General features: G+C 50.1%; 1 protein-coding gene across 2 annotated transcripts in view; it reads right to left on the bottom strand.

Moving 5' to 3' along the window:
* Positions 1-22,855, bottom strand: part of SDHA (succinate dehydrogenase complex flavoprotein subunit A) — a 24,093-nt gene extending 1,238 nt beyond the window's left edge. Inside the window, exons 1-14 of one of the 2 annotated variants that reach the window (XM_023734811.1) lie at positions 22,751-22,855; positions 18,192-18,281; positions 16,135-16,296; positions 15,484-15,627; positions 15,039-15,203; positions 13,849-13,997; positions 13,043-13,167; positions 11,116-11,284; positions 8,517-8,712; positions 7,751-7,922; positions 4,329-4,447; positions 1,783-1,894; positions 1,394-1,524; positions 724-837 (exon numbers count right to left, since the gene is read on the bottom strand). In XM_023734811.1, the coding sequence (XP_023590579.1) occupies positions 724-837; positions 1,394-1,524; positions 1,783-1,894; positions 4,329-4,447; positions 7,751-7,922; positions 8,517-8,712; positions 11,116-11,284; positions 13,043-13,167; positions 13,849-13,997; positions 15,039-15,203; positions 15,484-15,627; positions 16,135-16,296; positions 18,192-18,281; positions 22,751-22,813 (1,911 nt within the window). In that variant the 5' untranslated portion in view covers positions 22,814-22,855. The remainder of the gene's footprint in view (positions 1-723; positions 838-1,393; positions 1,525-1,782; positions 1,895-4,328; positions 4,448-7,750; positions 7,923-8,516; positions 8,713-11,115; positions 11,285-13,042; positions 13,168-13,848; positions 13,998-15,038; positions 15,204-15,483; positions 15,628-16,134; positions 16,297-18,191; positions 18,282-22,750) is intronic. The other variant, XM_004380262.2, reaches the window with a different exon arrangement.
* Positions 22,856-22,957: the final 102 nt, after the last annotated feature.

Genomic DNA, 22,957 nt, shown 5'->3' with positions numbered 1-22,957 from the left:
CCTGACACTGGGTGTGACTGGGACAACTCCTGACACTGGGTGTGACTGGGACAATTCCTGACTGCATGAACTGAAGAGCACGTAATAGGCACACAGCAGAGTAACTGTGACTGAATATTCCTGACTGAACTGAACAGCACACACTAGGCACAGAGTATACTAGGTGATGACGGAGCTCAACTTACTCCTATAGGCCTAGACAAGCGATAGCAAGACTGTCCCTTACAAGCTATGAAAAGCTGAAGGGTAAAATCTTGGTATCTTAATGCCGAGCACAAAAGCCAAATGGGTGAACTACATATCACCGTCACGGCTGGTGACTGTGTGTCCACCCTTACCCCATCATCTCTCGCTCCCTTCTCTGCTGGCTCTGTGCCCAGGGGTGCTAAGGGCTCCCCTGGGGCTGCTTCCAGTGGTCGGCCAGCACAAAGTCGGGGGAGGGGGGCGGGAGTTAAGGGTCTCTTCCCTGCTCCCTCTGCTCGGGCCACTGTGTTCCTCCTCGGCCTCGGCTCTTGCTGGGTCCAGCATCACTGTTTGCTCTCCCACCACTGCACACCTAGGGCAGTACCCAAGGCCTCCACGCCGGCTGGCCCTTCGGAGGGCAACAGGAGCCTGACTCACCCATGTCTCTGTCGGGTCTGCTCCCCCCCACCCAGTTCATGACCTGTGCATGCTGTACTGTGGACCGGTCAGATGGGACAAACAGAACAAGTCCACTCATACCTTCCCCGTCTTGACATCAACATAAGACAGGGTGTGCTTTCTCCAGTGCTCCGTGAACGGTTTCTTCTGCTGCCCCTGAATGGGCTTAGAATAGTCGTACTCATCAATCCGCACCTGAGGCCAGAGACAGAACAGCACCTCAGACAATGGAACAACAGTTCTCCCCAAGTTTCCATTTCCTAACATAGCAACACCATAGGAAACATAGCGACTCACAATGGGATGCACGAGATGACCAGCCTACGAGGTCTCTGTGGCCAGAGCAGACCTCACTCACGGAGGGCATCCTCCAGACCTCCTCGTCCACTTTCCTGCCCGTGTTCCCCCACCCCCCAATCCCTAACTAAAAACACGAAGCAGCCTTTTGTTTACATCAGGTACCCAAGAGAACACTAAACATGATACAACCCGGCACCCAGATGAAGGTGAGCTGCACCACCACACACACGGACCTGTGTACCAACTAGAGTCATCGAGAGAGAAATGCTGACCTCACCAAGCCCTCGCTCAGCCCTGCTAGTCCCACCTCACGAAGACCTCAGTCCTGACAGCAGGGAAGGGGCAGGTCTGGGCCCAGCAACGTGCGCCCCGAGCTTATGATGGCATCGGGGGGACGTGTCAGCAGGGCCAGGCAGAGCACACGCCAATGCCTGGGGGCTCGTAGGCGCACCTTATAGTCCTCCCTGGCGTGGGCGCCTCGAGACTCCTTCCGGGCCTCAGCCCCGTAAATGGTCTGCAGTGCACACAGCATCAGGTTCTGTAGCTCCAGCGTCTCCACCAGGTCGGTGTTCCAGACCATTCCTGGGGACACAGACAAGACGTCCTGAGGGGCTGGCAGATGGGCCAAGCCCTGCAACCCCCAGTGATCTGCTGTCCCCACAGGCTCACCAGAACTCGACAGAAGGCACCAGAATGTGTGGCTGTTAGAGCAGTAAGCACAGACCACTCAAACAGCAAGCAGGCGTACATCGCTGCTACAGGCATCCCACAGAACGGCGGTGCCCACGAGAACAGCACTGTCTGCCCTGCAGACGCGCACACACCCAGGCACGTGCTCACCCCTGTCAAAGGTCTTGAGGTGCTGCAGGTCCCTGTAGAGCTGGGTGATCTTCTCGCAGCCCTCCTGAAGCACGCTGCCCACCCGGAACACCGCCGCGTGGCTCTGCATTGACTGCAACACAAGGTACCGTGGTCAAGGGGACCCGCCAAGAGCCACAGCCTCTAGATCCAACAGCTCCCTCTGCTCTTCCCGTTTTTCTAGAATACTTACGTAAATTAAATGGGAAAACTAGGCAATATGGGCGACAGGTGTTATTCTGAATTTTAAAAATAACTTTTGATTAAAGCTTTGTGAAAGTGTTTCCACGCTCCCATTAAGTGCAGGCCTTGTAACAAGTGAACCCACCACATCATGTAAAGCGGTACGTTCGCATCTACAGCAGGCGCTCTGTGGGACACGGCTGTCTAAGCTGCCTCCTGAGCAGAGGAGTGGGCCAAGTGGAGACAGAAAGGGCCCATCACTGGGTGTGCCTCAGTGAGAGGGTTGCCGCTCTGGGCAGCCACAGGACGCCACCTGCCCCCACTCAGTCCACCAGTTGGTGGCAAGCTTTCCTGGTCTGGTGATCAGCGTTAATTGCGCTGGTGGATCCCCTCAGAGGCACCCACCAGGAAACGCAGGGAATGCAGTGCTGGCAGTGGACTGAGCAGAGGGTTGGGAAACAGAGGGAGAAGTACGGAGCCGGACCCTCGCTGCCATGGTCTTCGCCTCTTTTCTCATCAGTCACTGGTCTTTTGACTATTTCTAACAGCTCCTTGTAGGTTAAGGAAATCAGCCCTGTGCCCCTCCTGTGGCAGATACTAGCTTATTGTTAGTTTTTTGACTTTTGGTAGTACTACTGACAATGCTACATTCTAATGCAGCCAAACGTTCCAACATCGTCCCTTGTTTCTGGATTTTACGAGATGCTTAAAAAGCCTTCCCCAATCCAAAATTACAAAAAAGAATTCACTTTTTTTCTTGTGATTTTAAGGTGCCAATTTCTACATCTAATTTTTTGACCCTTTTGAGATTTACTTCAGCATAATGAGGTAACAACCCAATTTTATTTTTCTCTAACTCATGGAACTGGGAATCAAAACCCCTTTTTTTATTAGATATTGCAGGGCTTTCAAGCTCAAATGCATAGTGGACTACTTTCAGAATTACTGCATGAAGAGGGTGAAGGAAATCAAGAGACCCCAAACTTTTGCTGGCTTCACGATTGCCTGACTTTGAGAAGCAGATCAAACACAATCTGGTGTCACAGAAATGACAGGACCCTAGGCCAATGCATTCTGGAGTGGCCCTGGCCCCGTCAGATCTGTGGCCCAGCTGCTCCCCGGTGAGTGGCATGACCTCGGCAGGAGACTCACACTCGCCCAGCCCCACCTATCTCCCTGAGAAGCAGAGACGGTTTCCCCTCCCAGAGCTGCTGTGGGGCTGATGAGTGAAAGCCACTGTTAGGTCCTTCCCACGGGTGGCCACAAAGCACGCTCCAGCAGGGCTCCCTAGCACCCCCACAGGCGTCCTGCACAAGCCGGTGCTGCGGGGCTTGCCCTGGACACGGGGGGGTGGGGGGTGATTCCGCTGCAGCACGTGATACCGCAGTGGGTCCTAGTTGTTCGGTTATCCTAAGTATTGTAATTATCCACGTGACCAGAGGAAACTGCAGGTTCAATAGCAACTAATACTATGGTGCATTTATGCAGTCTGTGTATAGAAAGCACAGCTTTGTACGCATGTTAGAAGAATCTGTTCTCTGTTTTACATGTTATTTCTACTGGTTTAAACCTGTTATCCAAAACAGTAGCCGCTAATCACAAGTAACTATTTATATTAAAACAAATCAAATAAAAATAACTTCTACAGCCACACTAGCTACATGTCAAGTGATTACGAGCCACGTGTGGCCGGTGGCTGCCATGCAGACAGCAGAGATGTGGAACACGTCCACCTGCAGACAGCTCTCCTGGGCGGGGCTGACCTGGAGTAAATACTGACAGCAAGTGCTGCCTGGATTATGCTTTCCACAATTACCCATTCCTCCATCTTCCTGATTTCATCCTGGGCCAGTGATGGGCCCTGTTTAAAGACACTTCCCAGACTTCCTGGAAGCTGGTGTGATGATGGGATTCTGTTCTGGGCAATAAGCTGTGAGCACAAGGGTCGTGCTGGGCTCCCGGGAAGCCTGCTTAGGGGAAGCCAACCCAGCTGGGAACGGAGCTCCTTTCAACTTCCCGTTCCTCTTCCCTCAGGCCTGCAACGTACATGAATGTGGTGGCTGGAGAGCCAGAGGCCGCCTGGGACTGCGTGTGGCCGGAGAAGCCACGTGCAGGGACAGCGGGTGCAGAGATAAGCTGTTTGCGTCCCTGAGGCTGCTCGGCCACTGCTGCAGCCCTTCATGTGGGTAAGAAACACACACGGGTCTCTTTAAGTCTGGGCTCTTTCACATGTAGCTGAACTGAACCCTAACAGACACAGCAAGGATGCGTCCACTGACTGCTCCCCGCAGCCCCAGGGTAGGCGGGAGACGCACCGCTGTCCTCGCCAAGAGCTGGGTCCCTACCTTCTGCATGTTGAGTCGCAGCTCTGACGTTCTTATGCTTCCATCTGCAAATCTCAACTTGTCCAGATTCATGACAGACTCTTCCCCAGCATTTGGTTTAATCGGGGGAACTTTATCTCCTAATTAAAAAAAAAAAAAAAACACTAGAATTTAACCTTTGAAAAATAAACATTTAGAGAGAACAGATGGATTTTGATGACCGTGAAGGGAGTTGGGGAAAGGTAGCGGTAACCCAGCCAACACGCTGCCTGGCCTGCCCCGTAACCAAAGAATCATCTGTTTACTTAGGGCCAATTCTAAACAGACAAAGATAGCCTATGAATGAAAACAGCAACCATCTGTAATACTAAAATACTAGATTTATGCACAGTGACCTTGCACTATACTACTCTGCAGAGGGAAAAAAATGACATCTTCTAGACAGTGGTTCTCAACTTTTCTGCCCCAATTTCTAAAACATTCATTTTCTTGTTGTCACAGAGGGAACCTGGGATTTTCTGCTTTGCTTCAAGACACCTGGCCTCAGACATCCCTGCTACAGAAATTGTTAGCTGACCCCTAAAACGAGAGGCATTTGGGCCGGGCTCCCAGTAACGAGTTAATGTGCTCTGTCCTGAGGGAGTGAAGGGAGTGGGGCAAAGCTGTGGCTGTTCTCAGAAACAATGCTTTTGCACAAACTGCCTGTCCCTGAAAAAGCAGCAGAACCATTTTCACAAAATGCTTACGCAGGCTGGCTCCAGGACGTTTGCAGATTAACTGATGTATCACTTGTGGTTACTGTTCCCCTAAACTTCTCCTGTACAAAAACCCCTTGCACCATCCCAGCTTCAGAGCACTTTATACTTTCATTTTGTGCTACCCCTATGATAGCTGTTTCTATTCCTCAATAAAACTCCTTTTCTTTTACTCCTAACAGAGTACAAGATTTCTTCTTTGACAGACTGTAGGGCCACACGGGAAAACGTGCACTAGATCTAGTGTCTGGAGACAAGTATTAGAACGAGGTCCAAATCCCAGCAACGAGAAACCAGGGGTGTCACTTGGCATCTCCGCTTCCAGAGTTGGTCCATCAAGTGAGAGGCCAGCTGAAAACATGACCTTTCGTTGTTATTTGCATCGTTATGACTACAGATACAAAAGGGGTCGTGATACCTTGTTCATCTTCAGTTTGGATGCAACTTAATTAAGGGCCATATTTAATTAGTGGGTAAATTAAGACTGTAGCAAGTTTCTGTATCATCACTTTCACCAATTTGAAAATTCATACGAAAATCCTTTGCTGTATAAAAATGGCAGACCTAGTGTTCACAGTTGTAGTAAAATGAGTTCCTTTATGTGGCCTTTTGCTGTGGTTCAAAGAGCTTGAGAAATTTTTTTCCTAAGCCCTGAGGATTTACCCTTGCCCTAGTTTTCTACCCTAGAGGGTTTGTTAGTTTTGTCCAGGCTGAATGACATCTCCTGGGTAAGCTGTAAACAACCTGTGGCTTGATACTTTTTGTCTGGTCCTGGGCTTCAGCCTGATCTGTGATTGGTAATCACCTTGCAGGGATGTGACTATAGACTATGCAAATGAAGTGACTAGAGCCTACTATGCAAATGAAGTATCTGTGGCCTACTGAGAGGAGATTGGTCAGTTCATGAGAAGGGCCATGCCTTGAAATTGACAATGAGTTTGCTTACATAAGCAGCCAACCCCAGAGAGGTGGGCAGACAGAAGGAGGAAGAAAGGAGAGGAGAAGCAGCAGCGAGAGGGAGGAGGTGAAGAACCTCCTAAAAGAGCTGTAACACAGGCCAAGGGCTGTAACACTGAAGACAGAAAAGACCTAGAAAGGGCCTTGCGGCAGAGCTGGCAGCAAAAGGCCCAGAAGTAGAGTCAGTGGTGATGGCAGAAACGTGCTGCTAAGAATGCAGCTAACAGAGCCGAACAGAAGTGCTGCACGGGCTGTGAGCTGGGCCAGCGAGCACTGCACAGGCCTGTCCTGAGGGGGGCCGACAGGAGGCCTGCACAGCTGGGAGGAAGTGTGCACAGCAGAGAGAAGGGCCTGCCTGCCTGCACAGCTGAGGAGGTGAGAGAGCTGTCCTGCACTGAAAAAGGGAGGATGTGCTCTCCTCTCCGGGGGAGCCTTCCAGACTTTGCCTACGTGCTCCCTGATCCTGAGTCATAACCTGTTGATCCTGATCCCAGGTTGCACCCTGCTACTTCCTTAATAAACCACTTAACTAAGGTCCGTAAGTTCTGCGTGACCATCACTAGGAATTATCGAACCCAGGGGAGAAGTAGAGTGCTGTGGGGAGGACAGCTGGTGTCAGAATTGGTAAAAAGGTTACAGAGTAGAGGTACGTTTGACCTCCACCTCACAGAGATCAGCTTTGGGCTGACCCTGGTCATTAGCAGCAGTAGGTTCTGATGCTACCACTACTCGCATTTCACGAAGGTGAACGCCAGTGAAATGCTATGGAGGCTGTGTAGGCTGGGGCTCCACGGTCTTTGCAGTGGGAACAGCACCTCACCACCACTCCCAGTGTCGTTCTGAGCAGAGGAAGAGAGGCAACGAAAAAAGGCACTTTGGAAGGTCAGAGCGACAGAAATGGTCCTGCCGTTCACGGTACTTAACCGGACTCTTGGTTAGAGCAGATAATACTGTTTTCTCCTGCAAATTATTTTAAGTTACTACAAGAAGAAATTACACCTATCTTTGGAGGGAGAGCCATGACCCAATCCTTTATTTTGTTTGCATTGTCACCCCTTTCTCCTTTAATAAAAGCTAACTATATTTTGCTTTTAGAAAGGTCTATTTTTAAGACTTACCAACAAGTTATATATTCATTTATGCCTATAGTTTAAAATTTTTCTTTGCAAACAGTTTACATCAAGCAAATAATACGTAATAATTGTAGTAAGTATAATAAACAGTTGTCATTCAGTCCATCTGACTCAGGGCAACCCCGCAGTGTCAGGGTAGAGCTGTGCTCCGCAGGGTTCTCAATGGCTGTGACCTTTTGGAAGCAGACTGCCAAGGCTTTATTCCAAGGCGCCTCTGGGTGGTCTTCAATCTCCAACCTTTAGGTTAGAAGCCGAGCACTTAACCATTTGCGTCACTCAGGGGAGCTAAGATGTAATAAACTTCTCCTCAAAATAACAATTTCCCAATAGTGAGTTTTCCAAGCAAAACAATGAATGTAAAGAAAAAATTTGATGAAAAAAAACTGACCTTCATAACCATTAATCCCTCTCCTCTACCATGTCTTGTTTCAACTCTACCACAATATCATCTCTGGGTTTCTCTGCTCCCTCACTTCTAGAAAACACCAAAAGCCAGACAACAGCTGGACAAGACCATTACGCAAATCTCCAATTATAAATCAAGACTACAGCCTCCTGCTGAACCTGAGCCAGCCTGTCCGCCTGAGACAGCACGTACCGGGTTTGCAGGACTCTCCGATACTCAGGGCGCAGGCCCGGCCAAAGACGACCAGGTCCAGGAGTGAGTTTGCCCCAAGGCGGTTGGCGCCATGCACCGAGGCGCAGGCAGCCTCCCCGCAGGCGTACAGGCCCGGCACGACCTGGTCCTGGCCGTTCACGTGCTTCAGAACCTGTGCAAAGATGGAGTTAGGGAGGGATGTCACTGTGTCAGTGTCTCTTACAGGCAGTCTCCACAGGTGTGCTTCTCCAGGGGGTGTCTGCACCTCAGTCAGTCGTCTAGGGACCGCTGAGCCCTCAGCTGCCCACTCTCCTCCCTCCGCCCTGCTGGTCGACCTTTCTGAACACTCCCTCACTCTGCCTGAACAGGACCCAAACCCCGGCACCTGTGGCCTCAACCCTACGTTGCCACCAGCTCTGGCTGTCTGGACCCCCTTTATCCTCAGACGCTGAGATGCACGATCCGTGCGAAGGCAGCACAGCCGGAGGGAAGGACACTACACTTGGAGTCAGAAGACTTATTACTCGTCAACAACGTAAGACTAACAATTCCCACCTACCTACCTCACGGTGACTACTGACTATGGGGGAGTTAACAAATCTCAGTAACTGCTGCTAAAGAACAGATGGATAAACTGGAGCACAGCCAAGGCCTGTCCTCCGCCCTCCAGCAGCACACGTGGGACCAAGCAGCCGCCTCGGAGATGACACAGCTCTCTACGAAGTGTCCGTCTCCCCTTGGTGAGCACCCCACCCCCGCCTGTCACCTGGCCCCGGTAGTTGGTGGGGATGCCACCCATGTTGTAGTGCACTGTGGGGAGCACAGGGATGGGCTCCTTGGTGACGTCCACACCCGCAAAGATCATGGCCGTCTCCGAGATGCCCGGCAGGCGCATGGCCAGCTGTTCGGGGGGCAGGTGGTGCAGCTGGAGATAGACGTGGTCCTTCTCAGGTCCACATCCCCTGTGGGAGGAAAAAGGACGTGACGGTAAGGCAAGAACACTAAGAGTTACATTTTATTACAACAAATTCGAGATGCACGTCACTGAATCACATGATTTCCCTGCATTTGTAGCAAAAGACGGTTTATAATCTCAGAGAGGCATTTCTCAAAATGTCAGCAGTTTTATAAGGAGCAAAAAACAGTAAATATAGTAGTTTTAGTAATTTCATAAGGTAAACTATTACATTGTTAACTACCCTAAATATGCACTTTATCTTTCCTTCCGTGTTCATGAACTCTTAAATACAGTATGAACAATTCGTTATTAAAGGATTAAAAACAGAACAGTGGGGCACTGACAAACACGTCCTTTACAAAAAGAGTAATCTCCCACTGCTAAACACGGACATAAAACCCAGTTTAGCATCTACCATGTATGCTGCACCCATCCTATTAGCTGCCTACATAAAACTAATATAATGGTGTTAACTCTATACTCAAGGAACTTTGGTGACGCAGTGGTGAAGTGCTCAGCTGCTGACTGAAAAGGTTGGCGTTCGAACCCACCAGCTGCTCCGCGGGAGAAAGGTGTGGCAGTCTGCTTCCGTAAAGATTACAGCCTTGGAAACCATATGGGGCAGTTCTACTGTGTCCTACAGTGTCACCATGAGTCAGAATTGACTCGATGGCAGTGGGTTTGGTTTTGGTTGAATGCTATACTCAGGCATGGTGTTTTCTAGAAGAGGGAAAACAGCATTCCATTCTCATCCAAAATCTAGAAACGATCACTCACCCGGCACACATTTTCTAAACCTCTACTGGATGCCAGGGACTGTCGAGATGCTGGGAAGACAGCAGTGAACAAGCAGACAAAAACCCCTGCCCTCAATGGGGCTTCCACACCAGGTTTGGGGAAGCACAATTTGCTATGGTTTCCTTGATAAATGCACTAAAAAGTCCTCTTGTGCCAAATACTCTAAAGAACCATTGGACTTCTCTTCGTTTTTTTGTATCAAAATGTAGAACTTGTAAAGGCCATCCCACAGATACCTGACAAGTGTTACTATATGCAAGGAACAGTGTTAAGCACTGGAACAGCCTAAAGTTCCCTTTGAAGGGCAATTAACCCACACGCCTCAAACCCGAGAGTGTTAAAAAACACACAACACGGAGGGCTCACAAGCTAGTTAGCCAGGTGGGGGTATGTGCTCCCTCCCCCCCTGTACTGACTCTAGGTGTTGTGTCTGCCTCTCTTACATACACATAATGTTCCACAAATGTGAGAAGCACTTCCATCACGCAGGTTAGAATTCTAAGAATTTAGGTCTCCAGAGAATCTTCATAAATAGGCGTGAGCCAGACTATCTTAACAGGGATAAATGTACCCCAGCACCTGCACACATGGGGCAGGTGTTTACTGCACACCCGCACCTGCACACGCACACGTGGGTTTACTGCACACCCGCACCTGCACACACTCACATGGGTTTACTGCACACCCGCACCTGCACACATTTACTGCATGCCCGCACCTGCACGCGTACACATGGGTTTAGTGCATGCCCGCACCTGCACGCGTACACGTGGGTTTAGTGCACGCCCGCACCTGCACACACGGGTTTACTGCACGCCCGCACCTGCACGCGCACACGTGGGTTTACTGCACGCCCGCACCTGCACGCGCACACGTGGGTTTACTGCACGCCTGCACCTGCACACGTTTACTGCACGCCCGCACCTGCACGCGCACACGTGGGTTTACTGCACGCCCGCACCTGCACGCGCACACGTGGGTTTACTGCACACCCGCACCTGCACGCGCACACGTGGGTTTACTGCACACCCGCACCTGCACACGCACACGGGTTTACTGCACGCCCGCACCTGCACACGCTCATGTGGGTTTACTGCACGCCCGCACCTGCACGTGCACACGTGGGTTTACTGCACGCCCGCACCTGCACACGTGTTTACTGCACACCCGCACCTGCACACATTTACTGCACGCCCGCACCTGCACGCACACATGTGGGTTTACTGCTCACCCGCACCTGCACGCGCACACGTGGGTTTACTGCACGCCCGCACCTGCACACGTTTACTGCACGCCCGCACCTGCACGCACACACGTGGGTTTACTGCTCACCCGCACCTGCACGCGCACACGTGGGTTTACTGCACACCCGCACCTGCACACGTGGGTTTACTGCACACCCGCACCTGCACACGTGTTTACTGCACACCCGCACCTGCACACGCTCACGTGGGTTTACTGCACGCCCGCACCTGCACACGTGTTTACTGCACACCTGCACCTGCACGCACTCACGTGGGGCAGGGTGTTTACTGCACGCGTGTCCCCATGTGCACAGGGGGTGGGGGGTGTGTGTATAATGACAGCTCTGCAGAAAAATTAAACAAACCTTCCTTCACGGATTTCCAGTGTCATGGAGCGAGACACGACATCTCTGGATGCCAGGTCCTTTGCGACAGGGGCGTATCTCTCCATGAATCTCTCGCCCTGACTGTTAATAAGGATGCCCCCCTCTCCTCGGCACCCTTCCGTGATCAGACAGCCAGCACCGTAGATGCCTGCAAAAAGGCCCAATTAAACATTCATAATCTAACAGTTACTATGTTTGTAATTCAAATGCATAGCATCTTTCTCAAGACATCCTCGGGTATAGAAAAAAAGAGTATGAAAAGGGATATGGAAGAGTACAAACAGAAGAAGGAAGATAGGAAAGGATGAGGACTAGAAGAAAGTTTCCATCACACAAAGCACCAAACTAAGAGAGAAAGACCCTGTAGAGAGCAGGGCTGGGTGGGGAGAAAGGGGCCGCCACTGACAACGGAGAGAGAGCTGGCCGGGGAGAAGGGGGCCACCATCGACGACGGAGAGAGCTGGCCGGGGAGAAGGGGGCCGCCATCGACGACGGAGAGGGAGCTGGCTGGGGAGAAGGGGGCCGCCGTTGACGACGGAGACAGAACTGCCGAATGCTAGCAGTACATTTTTAACTTTTTAGAACAACCCCATATATGATAAAAGTTTCAAATTCTAATTTTTGGACATTCTTTTCCACCACGAAACTGTGGTAACTACTGTAAACAAGACCAGCCAGCTTGGAAAACTCACATCTACAGTAGCTCAGGGACAGTCACTACAGTTAATGCTGACATTGAACTTGCACACTTCCAGCTGCTTTACAGACATCAACCCGTTTCATCTTACGACCCCAGGCAAACCGCATCAAATTCACCCCCATTTTCACAGAAGATTAGTAACCTGGCCCAGGTCACTGAGCTGGGAGGGGCAGAGCCCAAACCCAGGCGTGGCTGACACGGTGAGTCTGTCCTCTCAAGCACGACTCAGTGTCTCAGTGAGAAACCAGGAACCCAGGCTCTTGAATTTTAACAAAGGAGACTGAAAAAATTTAAATGTAACTTGAAGGCAAACCTACTTTTAGCACACTAACCGTTACTCTGCATTAAAACGAGAACGAGTATCCTGCATCTTACCTGCCCCTTGGTGTCCCTAACCTCAGGGGGTGTTTTCAGTGGTTTCTCATGTTGGAAAGAAGCGTAAGAAACGTGGCTCTAAGTCACAGAGGGGATTCACAGAGAAGTCTCCGGGGGGTTTTGCTGGATAAACACAGTAATTAGAAAGGATAGATTTTTTCCGCCTGCAGGGACAGGAAGAACGCGCTGACGCACAGAGGGGCCTGGTCTGGCTCTTGGGCACTGTGGCTGTGCTGGGCCCCGCAGAGCTCTCAGGGCGGGTCCTGTCCGGTGATGGACTGCAGCAGACAACAAGCAAACTTCAACAGGTGAAAACGCAGACTGTAAAGACAAAGTCTGGGGCTCAGAACGCCTGGAGAGAGCGCGAGAGGGAGTCCGATCCTGGATTCTTTCTGTTTCGATTGTTGCTTCTCCTGCCTCTGGGTGACACCTCCACTTTAGGCTCGTGTACTAAAGACGCAAACCTACACCTTGGCCTAGCCCTCCCTTCCGAGTTCCGTGCTTGCATCTCCAACTGTCTGCTGGGTTTTCCCACACAGCTGAGATGAGCCCACCTCCAGTACTTCCCCCCCCTACCTTGAGCCCTCGCTGCCGCCAGGCCTGTCGGGCACACCCAATACTGACTGGTCTCCTATGGGTGCCCGGCATGCACACAGCAGCAAGCAGGATGGAGCACTACCCCAGAGCACACACGAGTGGGTGTGATGCACACTGGAAAAACGTTTCTTTGTGACAGTGGTGAGGTGGGTCAGGGAGAATATCCTGAGAAAATGGCATTTATATCAGGACCTGAGGGACAAGAAGGAAGGTGTCAGAATGCTCCTCTCCTACCTGTGGGGTGGAACTGGACAAACTCCAGGTCCTGGCAAGGTAGGCCTGCTCTGGTGACCATGGCGCTCCCATCACCGGTGGTGGTGTGGGCGGAAGTGCAGCTGAAGTAGGTGCGCCCGTAGCCCCTAAAAGAGACACAACCCCGTCAACCCATCCCTGAGGGCACCGCAGAAGGGGTAGGACAGCAGGGAGTGGCCTGTGCAGCCAGCCCCACGCGTGTGCCGCTCCAGGACACTGTGTCCACACACGCATCCACACGTGGAGGAGTGTGCCTGCGGTGACACTGCTGTGGAGGGTCAGCAGTTGAGGGGCATCCACTGTATTTTACTCTTTCACACTGTCTGCATGTTTCCCCTGATAAATACATATTACTTTTGTAATTAAAATTAAAAAATGATGAACATAACACAGTGTGTAAACAAGATTTACTTATTTTCATCGTAGGAACAAATAGCAGTACGTAAAAACACACCATCCATGAACGCAAGAGGTGTCTTGCAGGTGTGCGCCAGGTGGCTCTCCAGGCCGGCTCCTCCTCTGACCCTGCTGTCCTCCAGCCCTGGACTGGGTGACCACCACTGATGCCCCCCAGGCCACCTGTGCGTGCCCACTGCTGGGACAGGTGCTTTGCCATCCCCTCTACAGATGAGGAACAGAAGCTAAAAAAGGTCAGTACCTCCACAAGGCCATGTCCACAGCCTACGTGTGAACCACTGTTCTTAATACGTCTACTTTTACTGGAGTAAAGAAACTCCAAAATCAACTGCTCTATAAAAAGGGCAACAAAGTAAAGATTAGATCTCTACCCAGTGGCAACAACGGTGTTCTTGGCGCGTATGCGATGGATGGACCCGTCTTCTATGCACAGTGCAATGACACCACGACACTCCCCGTTCTCCATCAGAAGGTCCAAGGCAAAATACTCAACAAAATAGCTGGTGTCGTATCGCAGAGACTAAAAAAAAAATAAGACCCCCATTTAAAATGAATTTAGGATGAGTGCTAAATCAATGTTTCAAGTGATGCTAATCTGAACGGGTCAAGGAGTGTCATCTTGTTGTGTAACAAACGGGTTCCATAAAGCCAAGCAGACACTGGGGCTGAGGAATGGGGCCACAGGACACAGTGCGCGTCAATGGCAGTGCCGACGGTACCGTGGGCAGCAGAGGAGGAATCTCATGTTTGGGGCCACAGGACGCAGTGCGCGTCAACGGCAGTGCCGACGGTACCATGGACAGCAGAGGAGGAATCTCATGTTTGGCAGCAGAAACCAAACACAGAAAGAACGCTGGCATGTCAGCGCACACTCCAGAAGGCGAAGCTGCAGGCTCCAGATCCCTCCTGTGCTGGTGACAGTCTTCCTTCTGCAAGCACCAGGCTCTTTACCCGCCCCCTGCGGGCAGCTGCATGGAAGCTCAGCCCCCTTAGGAGTGCAGAGCCGAAGCCCACAGACCACGGGTCGTGATCCAGCCTGCACTGCACTATAAGGGCGCTAGTGGCCACATGTGGCTGGTGGCTGCCAAACTGGGCAGTGCAGAGAGGACACTTCCACCACTGCAGACAGTGCAGCCCTCACAGGCCAGTCAGACTCTGGTCAACCAGGGCGGGCTCCAGGACAGGACCATCACCCTCCCCTGGCAGGCAGTCTGCACACTTGTCAGAGCATCTGGTCGCAGGAAGCCACTGGTGCCCTGACACTCACCAATCAACGATCTGGACAGAGTCAGCATCAGCCAACATCCGTGCCAGGCAGGCCTGACTACACAGTGACCGTGCCCCTCCAGTCTTAGTCTAGCTTTCACAGGCAAGTCTTAAAACAAACCAATTCAGGAACTCAGAGGTGGGGAAGTGCCTTAAAATATATGCTCTGATGTTACATTTCCAGGAAAAAGAATCACAAACTTCAAACCTGGCAGGTAATAGTTCTCAATCTAATTTTTGAAAACAGATAAACACGTAACTTTCTGCCTGCCCGTCTGCCCACCAGCCGCCTTACCCGGCCATACAGGGTATGTAGCAGTGAGTGGCCGGTCCGGTCGGCCACACAACAGCACCGGTGGGCCTGCCCGCCCTTCCCAAACTTGAGGCTCTGCCCACCAAATGCGCGCTGGTAAATCTTCCCATCTTCAGTTCTGCTGAACGGCATGCCATAATTTTCTAGCTGTGAGGCATAAAAAACACAGAAAACCATTACCTAAAGCAGTCAAGACGCTCACGGCCGATTTACACTAAACCTTAATGCCAATCTGCAAACCGAAAACTAGTATACTCTGCTGACGTGAAAATGTCAACACTTCAGAAAAGACAAAGCGTTCTTCCTAAGTAATTCCAACAGTTAAAGACAGAAAAAAATTCCCCTTGTTACATCAGCTCTTTCCCTTCTTTTGGCCCATCTACCTTGGTCCCCTGGCCTAACGGAACAGCCCGGCCCCAACCTTTACCTCGACCACTGAGGCGGGCGCCTGCTCCGTCATGTAGTGGATGGCGTCCTGGTCCCCCAGCCAGTCCGATCCCTTCACGGTGTCGTAGAAATGCCACCGCCAGTTGTCCTCCTCCATGTTGCCCAGAGCGGCATTGATGCCCCCCTGAGGACGCAGCACACCAGGGAGCAGTAAACGACAGCTGCCCTGATCAGGTCCTCCGTGCCCACCTCTCCCTGTGCCCCAGTAGACTGTCTGGTGTCCTAGCCTACAACAGGCTCAGGCTGGCTGAGGAAGGCACTGAGGCACGACAGGCCCCAGCCAGACTCATCCCTCACAGCTGAGTGACACAGGCCACAGTGTCCAACCCCTCAGCCTCAGTCTCTGATCTGTCAAGTGGGGATAAAGCTACATTCCTTAAAGTGCTGCTTGAAGGATTAAGTGAGGTGTTCCTTGAAAGATTAAGTGAGGGGTTATAGGAAAATGTTTAGTACTTAAAAAATCTGGTATAGAATCTGGCACATAAACTACTCAATAAATCTACTTAGACAATTTTATGCCCCGACGTGCAAGGGCCAGATCAAGGGGAGAAGGCAGCTGTGGCGGGAGGTGGGACTGGAGGCTGCTTAGGCTTGTGGGCTTTCAAAGGGCCAGTCAAGTTCCTTCTCTTACCTGGGCTGCGACAGTGTGGGACCTGGTGGGGAAAAGCTTTGTGACACATGCTGTATTGAAGCCTGCTTCAGAAAGGCCAAATGCAGCTCGCAGACCTGCCCCTCCAGCGCCGACGACAACTGCGTCAAATTCGTGATCCACGACTGGATACTGAGTCGAAATCTGGGAAAGAAAAACCCACCCGTCAACCTCCCGCTCAGCTGTGGCTATGGTGAAGTCACATGAAGTGAAAGTCAGAAGTGACAGAAAGGAGGTGAGGCTCACGCACCAAGGGCCTCCACTCGTCCTGGGGCTGAGCACACAGGGCAGGGGCACCCTCCAAAGGAGGAAACCTGCCGTCAGCTACAATGCAGAAAACATAAAGGCACACCCTCACAATAATCTATTTTTGAGAAACTTAACCATTAAGACCACAGGCGTCAATTCTGGTTACTAAGTACGATAGATTGTGTGTCAGCTTGGCTGGGCCATGATTCTCAGTGGTCTGGCAGTTATGATGTAGTTTGGCAGTCGTATGATGATGCGATCACCTCCATAATGAGATCTGATATAACACGATCACCTCCATGATGGGATCTGCTGTGAGTAGCCAATCAGTAGAAAGGGAGTTTCCTTGGGGGTGTGGCCTGCATCCAATATAGGTGGACTTCCTACCAGACTTTTGCTCGCTCTGGATCCTGCAGCTGGCTCCTGTTCACGTGACCTCTCGTTCTTGGGACGTGAGCTAGCAGCTTACCTGCCGATCTTGGGATTCGTCAGCCTCTGCAGTCTGTGAGCTAGAGGCCTGCCAGCTTACCTGCTGATCTCAAGATTTGTCAGACTTCACACCCTGTGAGCCAGAGGCCTGCTGTCTGACCTGTGGATCTTGGTTGGATATGTCAGCCCCTGCAGCAACATGAGTCAAGAGAAGCCTCCAGCCTGACCCATGGACTTGGGACTTTCCGGCCTCTACAACCGCATGAGCCATTTCCTTGATATAAATCTCTCTATATATTTACATGCTGCACTGGTTTGGCTCCACTAGAGAACCCAGCCTAAGACACTAAGGTAGGGGACTGCTGAAGCAAAGGAAAACAACAACACAACTAAAAACACCAGCTCTAAGAAGTTTGTTCTTTCCAATGGTCATTTCCTATTTATCTCTTTGTTTACGCCCACACACGTGCTTAGACTGTCTAAGCTCGTAATGCAAGGTGGGTCGTGCTTCTTCACCTGTGAACCGTAAATCTGTCGTGAAAACGCTAAAACATTTGGTTTCTTCTAGGTAAGCATACTCCAGCCCACCTGGGTGAACACCTCAAACTGAGAACCACAACTCAAGTTTGTGCTTGCAACTGAGAAGGTGACAAGGACTATACCAGAAGCTGCCGTGAGCTTCTGAGAAAGGTGCTTCTGACACTGTCACCTTCAGGAAGGCAAACGGCACTGCAAAGAGCTCTTTAAGAAGCCAGTTCAGTTTTTTCAACAGAGAGCAGGACAGTCACAGTGAACACAAAAGAACCTGTGTTGGACGACGCAGAGCCCTGTTCTGAGCAGAGACTTCAACTATCCCAGTAAGTACTGTTAACTTGTACTTTATTATTTTGCTGCTTTACTTGACTTAAATTTAAATCTACCTTATAGGAACTACATAAGAGCTACAAGCAAAAAATGTTTATAACTATTGTCATATTTGTACCACAATTAATGTGTTGTTATATTAGAAAGGAGCCCTGGTAGTACAATGGCTAAGCACTTGGCTGCTAACCAAAGGTTGGTGGGTCAAACCCACTAGCCACTCCGTGGGAGAAAGGACCTGGAGATCTGCTCCCGTAAGATTTCAGCCTAGAAAACCATATGGGACAGTTCTACTGTGTCCTATAGGGTCGCTATAAGTCAGAATCGACTCGATGGCACACAACAACAGAGTAGAAGTAATCTGCCTGGGCACTGGATGCCTGTGAGAATGTCTTCAAGAGACCTGTACGTTAATCACATATATTAGGACTTGGCATAGATTACAACTCCTCTAAACCCAAGAAAACTTTATAAAAAGGAACAGAAAGCCATGGACTTACTGAATCTGAAACTTTAGCAGAGGACCTTTTGTTTCCGTCGACATTGAAGTGAAAACAGCGTGCTTTTGTCTGGGAAGCTGCTGGGCACTGCTGAGACAAAAAGCGAGCATGAGCATCTCCAAGGGACAGAAGAGTCAGTAACACAAGCTGGAGGGGTGGTCTTCACTGCAGATTCCCCGGCAGACTGTGCTCCCTCAGCCACTGATCTGAGCTTTCCCTGCACCCCAGGCGCTATGGTCATCTAGAAACCTCTCAGGGCAGGGCTGGGGAGAGAGAGTGAGGGAAGGGGAGTGGGAGGAGGGGGAGGCTCAGCCACATCCCACCCTCAACTCTAGGATAATCTGTTCTGGATTAAATTTGTCTCAAACAGATGTTCACTGAGACCTACTTAAACTTCTGATTCAAACACAAAATGCAAGAGGGAGCCTTCCACTTTTACTTCCTAGTTTGTGACACTGAGTGGAGAATGACAAAGACACACTGCGTCCCTATGTGCAGGAGAGCTTTGCAAACACGGACGCATTTTCATGGATATGTTAGGAGCTCCTAACGACAGAGGTTTATGGTCACTGGAAAAGGCACTCCACATACAGACTAGACAGCACATGGGAAGATTTATGTTCTTGAACAGGGGCTATTACTTTCTGGAACACCTGGTAAAAGCTACCGGGCACAGTGGGGTGCAGTGGGTACAGAGGGATGCGTGGGATAACCCTTCACCGTGAATGTGAGAGGGGGAACCCCACCCCCCACCCCCTGCTCAGGTGCGGTTCCCTCTGCAACACTCAAGTCTCACTAAATGTTCCACCCTACACACATTTATTCAAGAAATACTGGTATGTATGACATCACAGCCCAAAGTATAAGACATGACGTTCTCCATATGCCACGACTTGCCAGCCACCTATGGGACGGGCTATTTTCCATCCTGGTGACTGCACTTTAAAAGATCACTGATAAAATGAAGGGCCCTAGAAATATGTTAAAGAACAGTTTTAGGAAATAAGCACATTTAGGACCAAGACGAGATACGAGAGATGTTTTCAAGTATTCTGCAATTTGGAAGACATGTTATTCTGTGAAGTAAAAATAACCAGGACAAACAAGTGGGGCGTGCAGAGAGGAGGATTTTGGTAAAATATAAAATGAACTCTAAATGGAGCTGTCTGAAAATGAACAGACTCCCCCCACCAAATCAGGTGACGGTGCTCGGGTAGGGCTGGGCACCCTGATTTCCTGTGGGGGCCATCGTGTGTGGGTGTCCTACCTCTAGGGTTCCTTCTAACTCACAGCTCCAACTACAAAGTGGTTTCTTAGACTTTTAAATAGATGTGAACTGATACATAAAAGCAATATTCTTGAATTCCCCAATTTCAATTTTAAGCCCCTTTCTTTGTTTGTATTGACATAAGCTAATTTAATGTTTTCTTTCAGAAAATGAATGAAAAAGAACAAAGATTTTCTACCTTACATAATTTTTTCAAATGGTAAAAATCATATTTCAACAAAGAATTAGGCCATTAAAAAAGTTTTAATATAAATGTTCTTAGAAAGTACAATTATAGTGTAATAGCAAAAAGAACAGTTATAACTGAATATGCAATGTAATTTGTAAAACTGACTTTCATTTTGTAATAGCAAAGTAAAATTAAAATAGAACCAGTGAGGTCCCTAATTATTGGTTTCTTCTTTACAGGGTGTTTAACACGTGCACGCGCACACACGACTAGTTTGAAAAGTGGCAGCTATTACAATGAAATCTTTAGCAAATTACCACACCATCTCAGTGAAGAGTGACACTTTCACCATCTATACCTGATTTGGGGGAGATTTTGAAAACTGAAGAGCTCAGTTTTAACCCAATTTCTGTTTTCATATAAAAATGATTTTGTATAATTTATTAAATTAACTAGCCTGTTTTTTGAGGAGAAATCACCAGAGATTTTCTAACAGGACAACATGAAGAATGAGGAAACCTACGCATGGTTTCACTACAAGGAACACCTGGACCTTGTAAGATGGTGGGCCAGTTCCACCTGCGTATTTTCCCCATCCTCCTGAGACCCTTATTAACGAGGATAATAAAGAAAAAAGGTGTAATTTTACTAAATGGAATGTAAACATTAGTAACTCTACCAGCATTAAAGTACAGATGACTGAAGCTAGGTGGTAGAAAGGAGAAAAAAGCGAGTGAAGAGATGCTAACATGTCCATCTAACAAAGTGGAGGGTCCTCATAAATCGCCAACAAGGAACCAGTTTGTGAAAACAAGGTTTAACATTACAAAAGTAACCAAAAAGGACCTAAAAATAGTCACGTAACTATGCTGGGAGGAGGAAGGAAGAGGAAGTAGGGTGATTTAAGTGAACTAAATCCTTATCCATCAGCAAGAAGAGGAGGTTTAAAATTAGTAAAAATGGACCTGCATATCAGCTAGATAGGGAGGGAGCCCTGGTGGCGAAGTGGTTAACCAAAAGGTCAGCAGTTTGAATCCACCAGCCGCTCCTTGGAAACCCTATGGGGTAGTTCTACTCTGTCCTACAGGGTCGCTCGGAATCACTCGACGGCAATAGGTTTGGTTTGTTGGTAGGAGGCCAACCAGAAACAATTCAGACTTGCTTCCATAAAAGGGGCGGTGGGGAGGATAGCGGGATAGAGACTCTTCCTTTTCATTTACAAGGCCTTCTGAACTAGTTGATTTTTTTACAACTATGCGTGCATACATGTGTAATAATTTTCATTAAAAATTTAAGTGTTTATTATTCTTTAAAATAGGAAAGCTTAAAATACTGTTCACACGGTTACTGAGCACTGGCCATAAGCCCGGGCTGGTATGAGCATAGCACGAAGGTTTCACACAGGTTACCTCACAGAACCCTCACCACCCAGGAGGTGGCCAGAGTTCACCCCACTGAGAAACTCCATCCAGGGTCCGCCTGTTTGACTCCAGATCCTGTAGTGTTCCCCACCCTCCAGACAGACACTTAGGGAAAATCTCTGAGGGACTCTGAACTAAGATTAATATCCAGGTTACGTATCAAAACCACACTAGTTTTCAAATGTGATTTTAAAAACTTGACTGTAACCAAGAAAAACACCACACAGGACGTAGACATGTATGACACTGGCATTACAATCACCCTGAGAAGCAAAACAAAAGACTATTGTAATGGCCTAGACAATGTAATTCCAGATATATCCTTAAAGCATACTGAGAACAATCCTCTACAGAAAAGAAACTGACTTATCGCAGGACAACATCTTGGATGTTCATGTAATAGGATTTGAAAAACTTCACCTAAAATGAACTGTTAACAGCTGTTTAAGGCCTTAGGTTGTACTTTTCTCTATTAAACTATGAGTTTATAGAATGGGTCAGTGCCCTGGGGCAATGAAAAGGGAACAAAAGCAAAATGAGGTGGATAATTTTGTAACTTGAAAGCAGCAGTAAATACTGAAATGACCTGGAAACACTACAGACAAGACTGACCAAAATGATTTAAAAAAATTCTCTGTGGACCTAAATCATCTAATTATCCTTATCGCCTATTTTCCACAGACATTTCTGAACTGGCTATAATAAACTTCTTCCTTTCATCTGCTAATTTTTCTCTTGTTCCTCCGTAAACTCTGATTCTTCAGGAAAAAGAGCCAACCTTTAGCTCCAATAAATGTTTCTTGAGAACGAAAATAGTTTCCACTGTCTTCATCAAGATAAGAATTTAAAAAAAATTCAAGATCATCTTTTACCAAAAGGTATACCTCTTGGTTCAATTTTGCTATTTCGATCTCGTGATCTCGTTTACAAGCGCCTAACCACCACAACAGTTCGCAGGCTTCAAAGCGCTAACGCACGTAAAGCCAAGTGCCGACAGCTCTAGCTGGATCAACTGACGTTTTTATAGTGCAGAAAACGGTCACTTCCAAGCCAGCCTTTAGGGGAGGTGTACTCACCCTGACCTCTTCCTATGCTTTCAGCCACAAGCTCAGAGACAGACTTTTTCTAGTCGGTCTAGACGAACGACAACGTTTTCACGCGCAGACCGCCTGCCCACCCGAGCCCACCGCGGGGACCACGCGGGAACACCTGTGGTCACGCCCTGCAGAGGCCCGGCCCGCGGCGGCAGCCTCCGCCTGAGGCCGAAGGGCAGTCCGGGCGCGGCACTGCGGGCCGCTACCTCCCTGTGACCTTGGGCCGAGCCGACCCCCCGAGTTCACGCAACGAGAACTGGAGCGCGGACGACCTTAGGCTGCGGGCCCCGAACCCGGGCCTAGACCTGTGCCTGGGAGAGGTTCCGCCGGGGCGGCCCGCGGGGTCGTGACCTTCATCCGGACGCAACGTGGCGGGCTCTGCACGGACTCCGCTTGGGTTCGGGACCCCGGCGATCTCCCTGCCCGGTCCCTGGCCGACTTCCCTCACGCGCCCCGCAGACCGTTCCCCCGCCGCGTCCCGACCCCGGGCAGCGGGCGCGGATACCGGTGGGCGCGGGACCGGGCTCCGCTCGGCCGGGACCGTCCTGCCGCTGCCGCCTCGGCCCCCTCCCGCGGCGCCGACTCACCACCCGCATCTGCGCCAGGCGCCGGCCGCGCAACAGCTGCGACAAGACCCGGACCCCCGACATGCCTGCAGCCACAGCCGTTCCCGCCAGCCCCCGCGACACACTGCGCCTGCGCACCGCGCCGCACCCGTAGCAGAGGGAGGGGGGACGAGGGCCCTGCGCCTGCGCACCGCGCCCCGCCCGGAGCAGGGGGGAGGCGAACGAGGG

This window comes from Trichechus manatus, unplaced genomic scaffold (genome assembly GCF_000243295.1).
Source record: "Trichechus manatus latirostris isolate Lorelei unplaced genomic scaffold, TriManLat1.0 scaffold00072, whole genome shotgun sequence".
NCBI lineage: Eukaryota > Metazoa > Chordata > Mammalia > Sirenia > Trichechidae > Trichechus > Trichechus manatus.
This window is presented reverse-complemented; position numbering and strand designations above follow the sequence as displayed.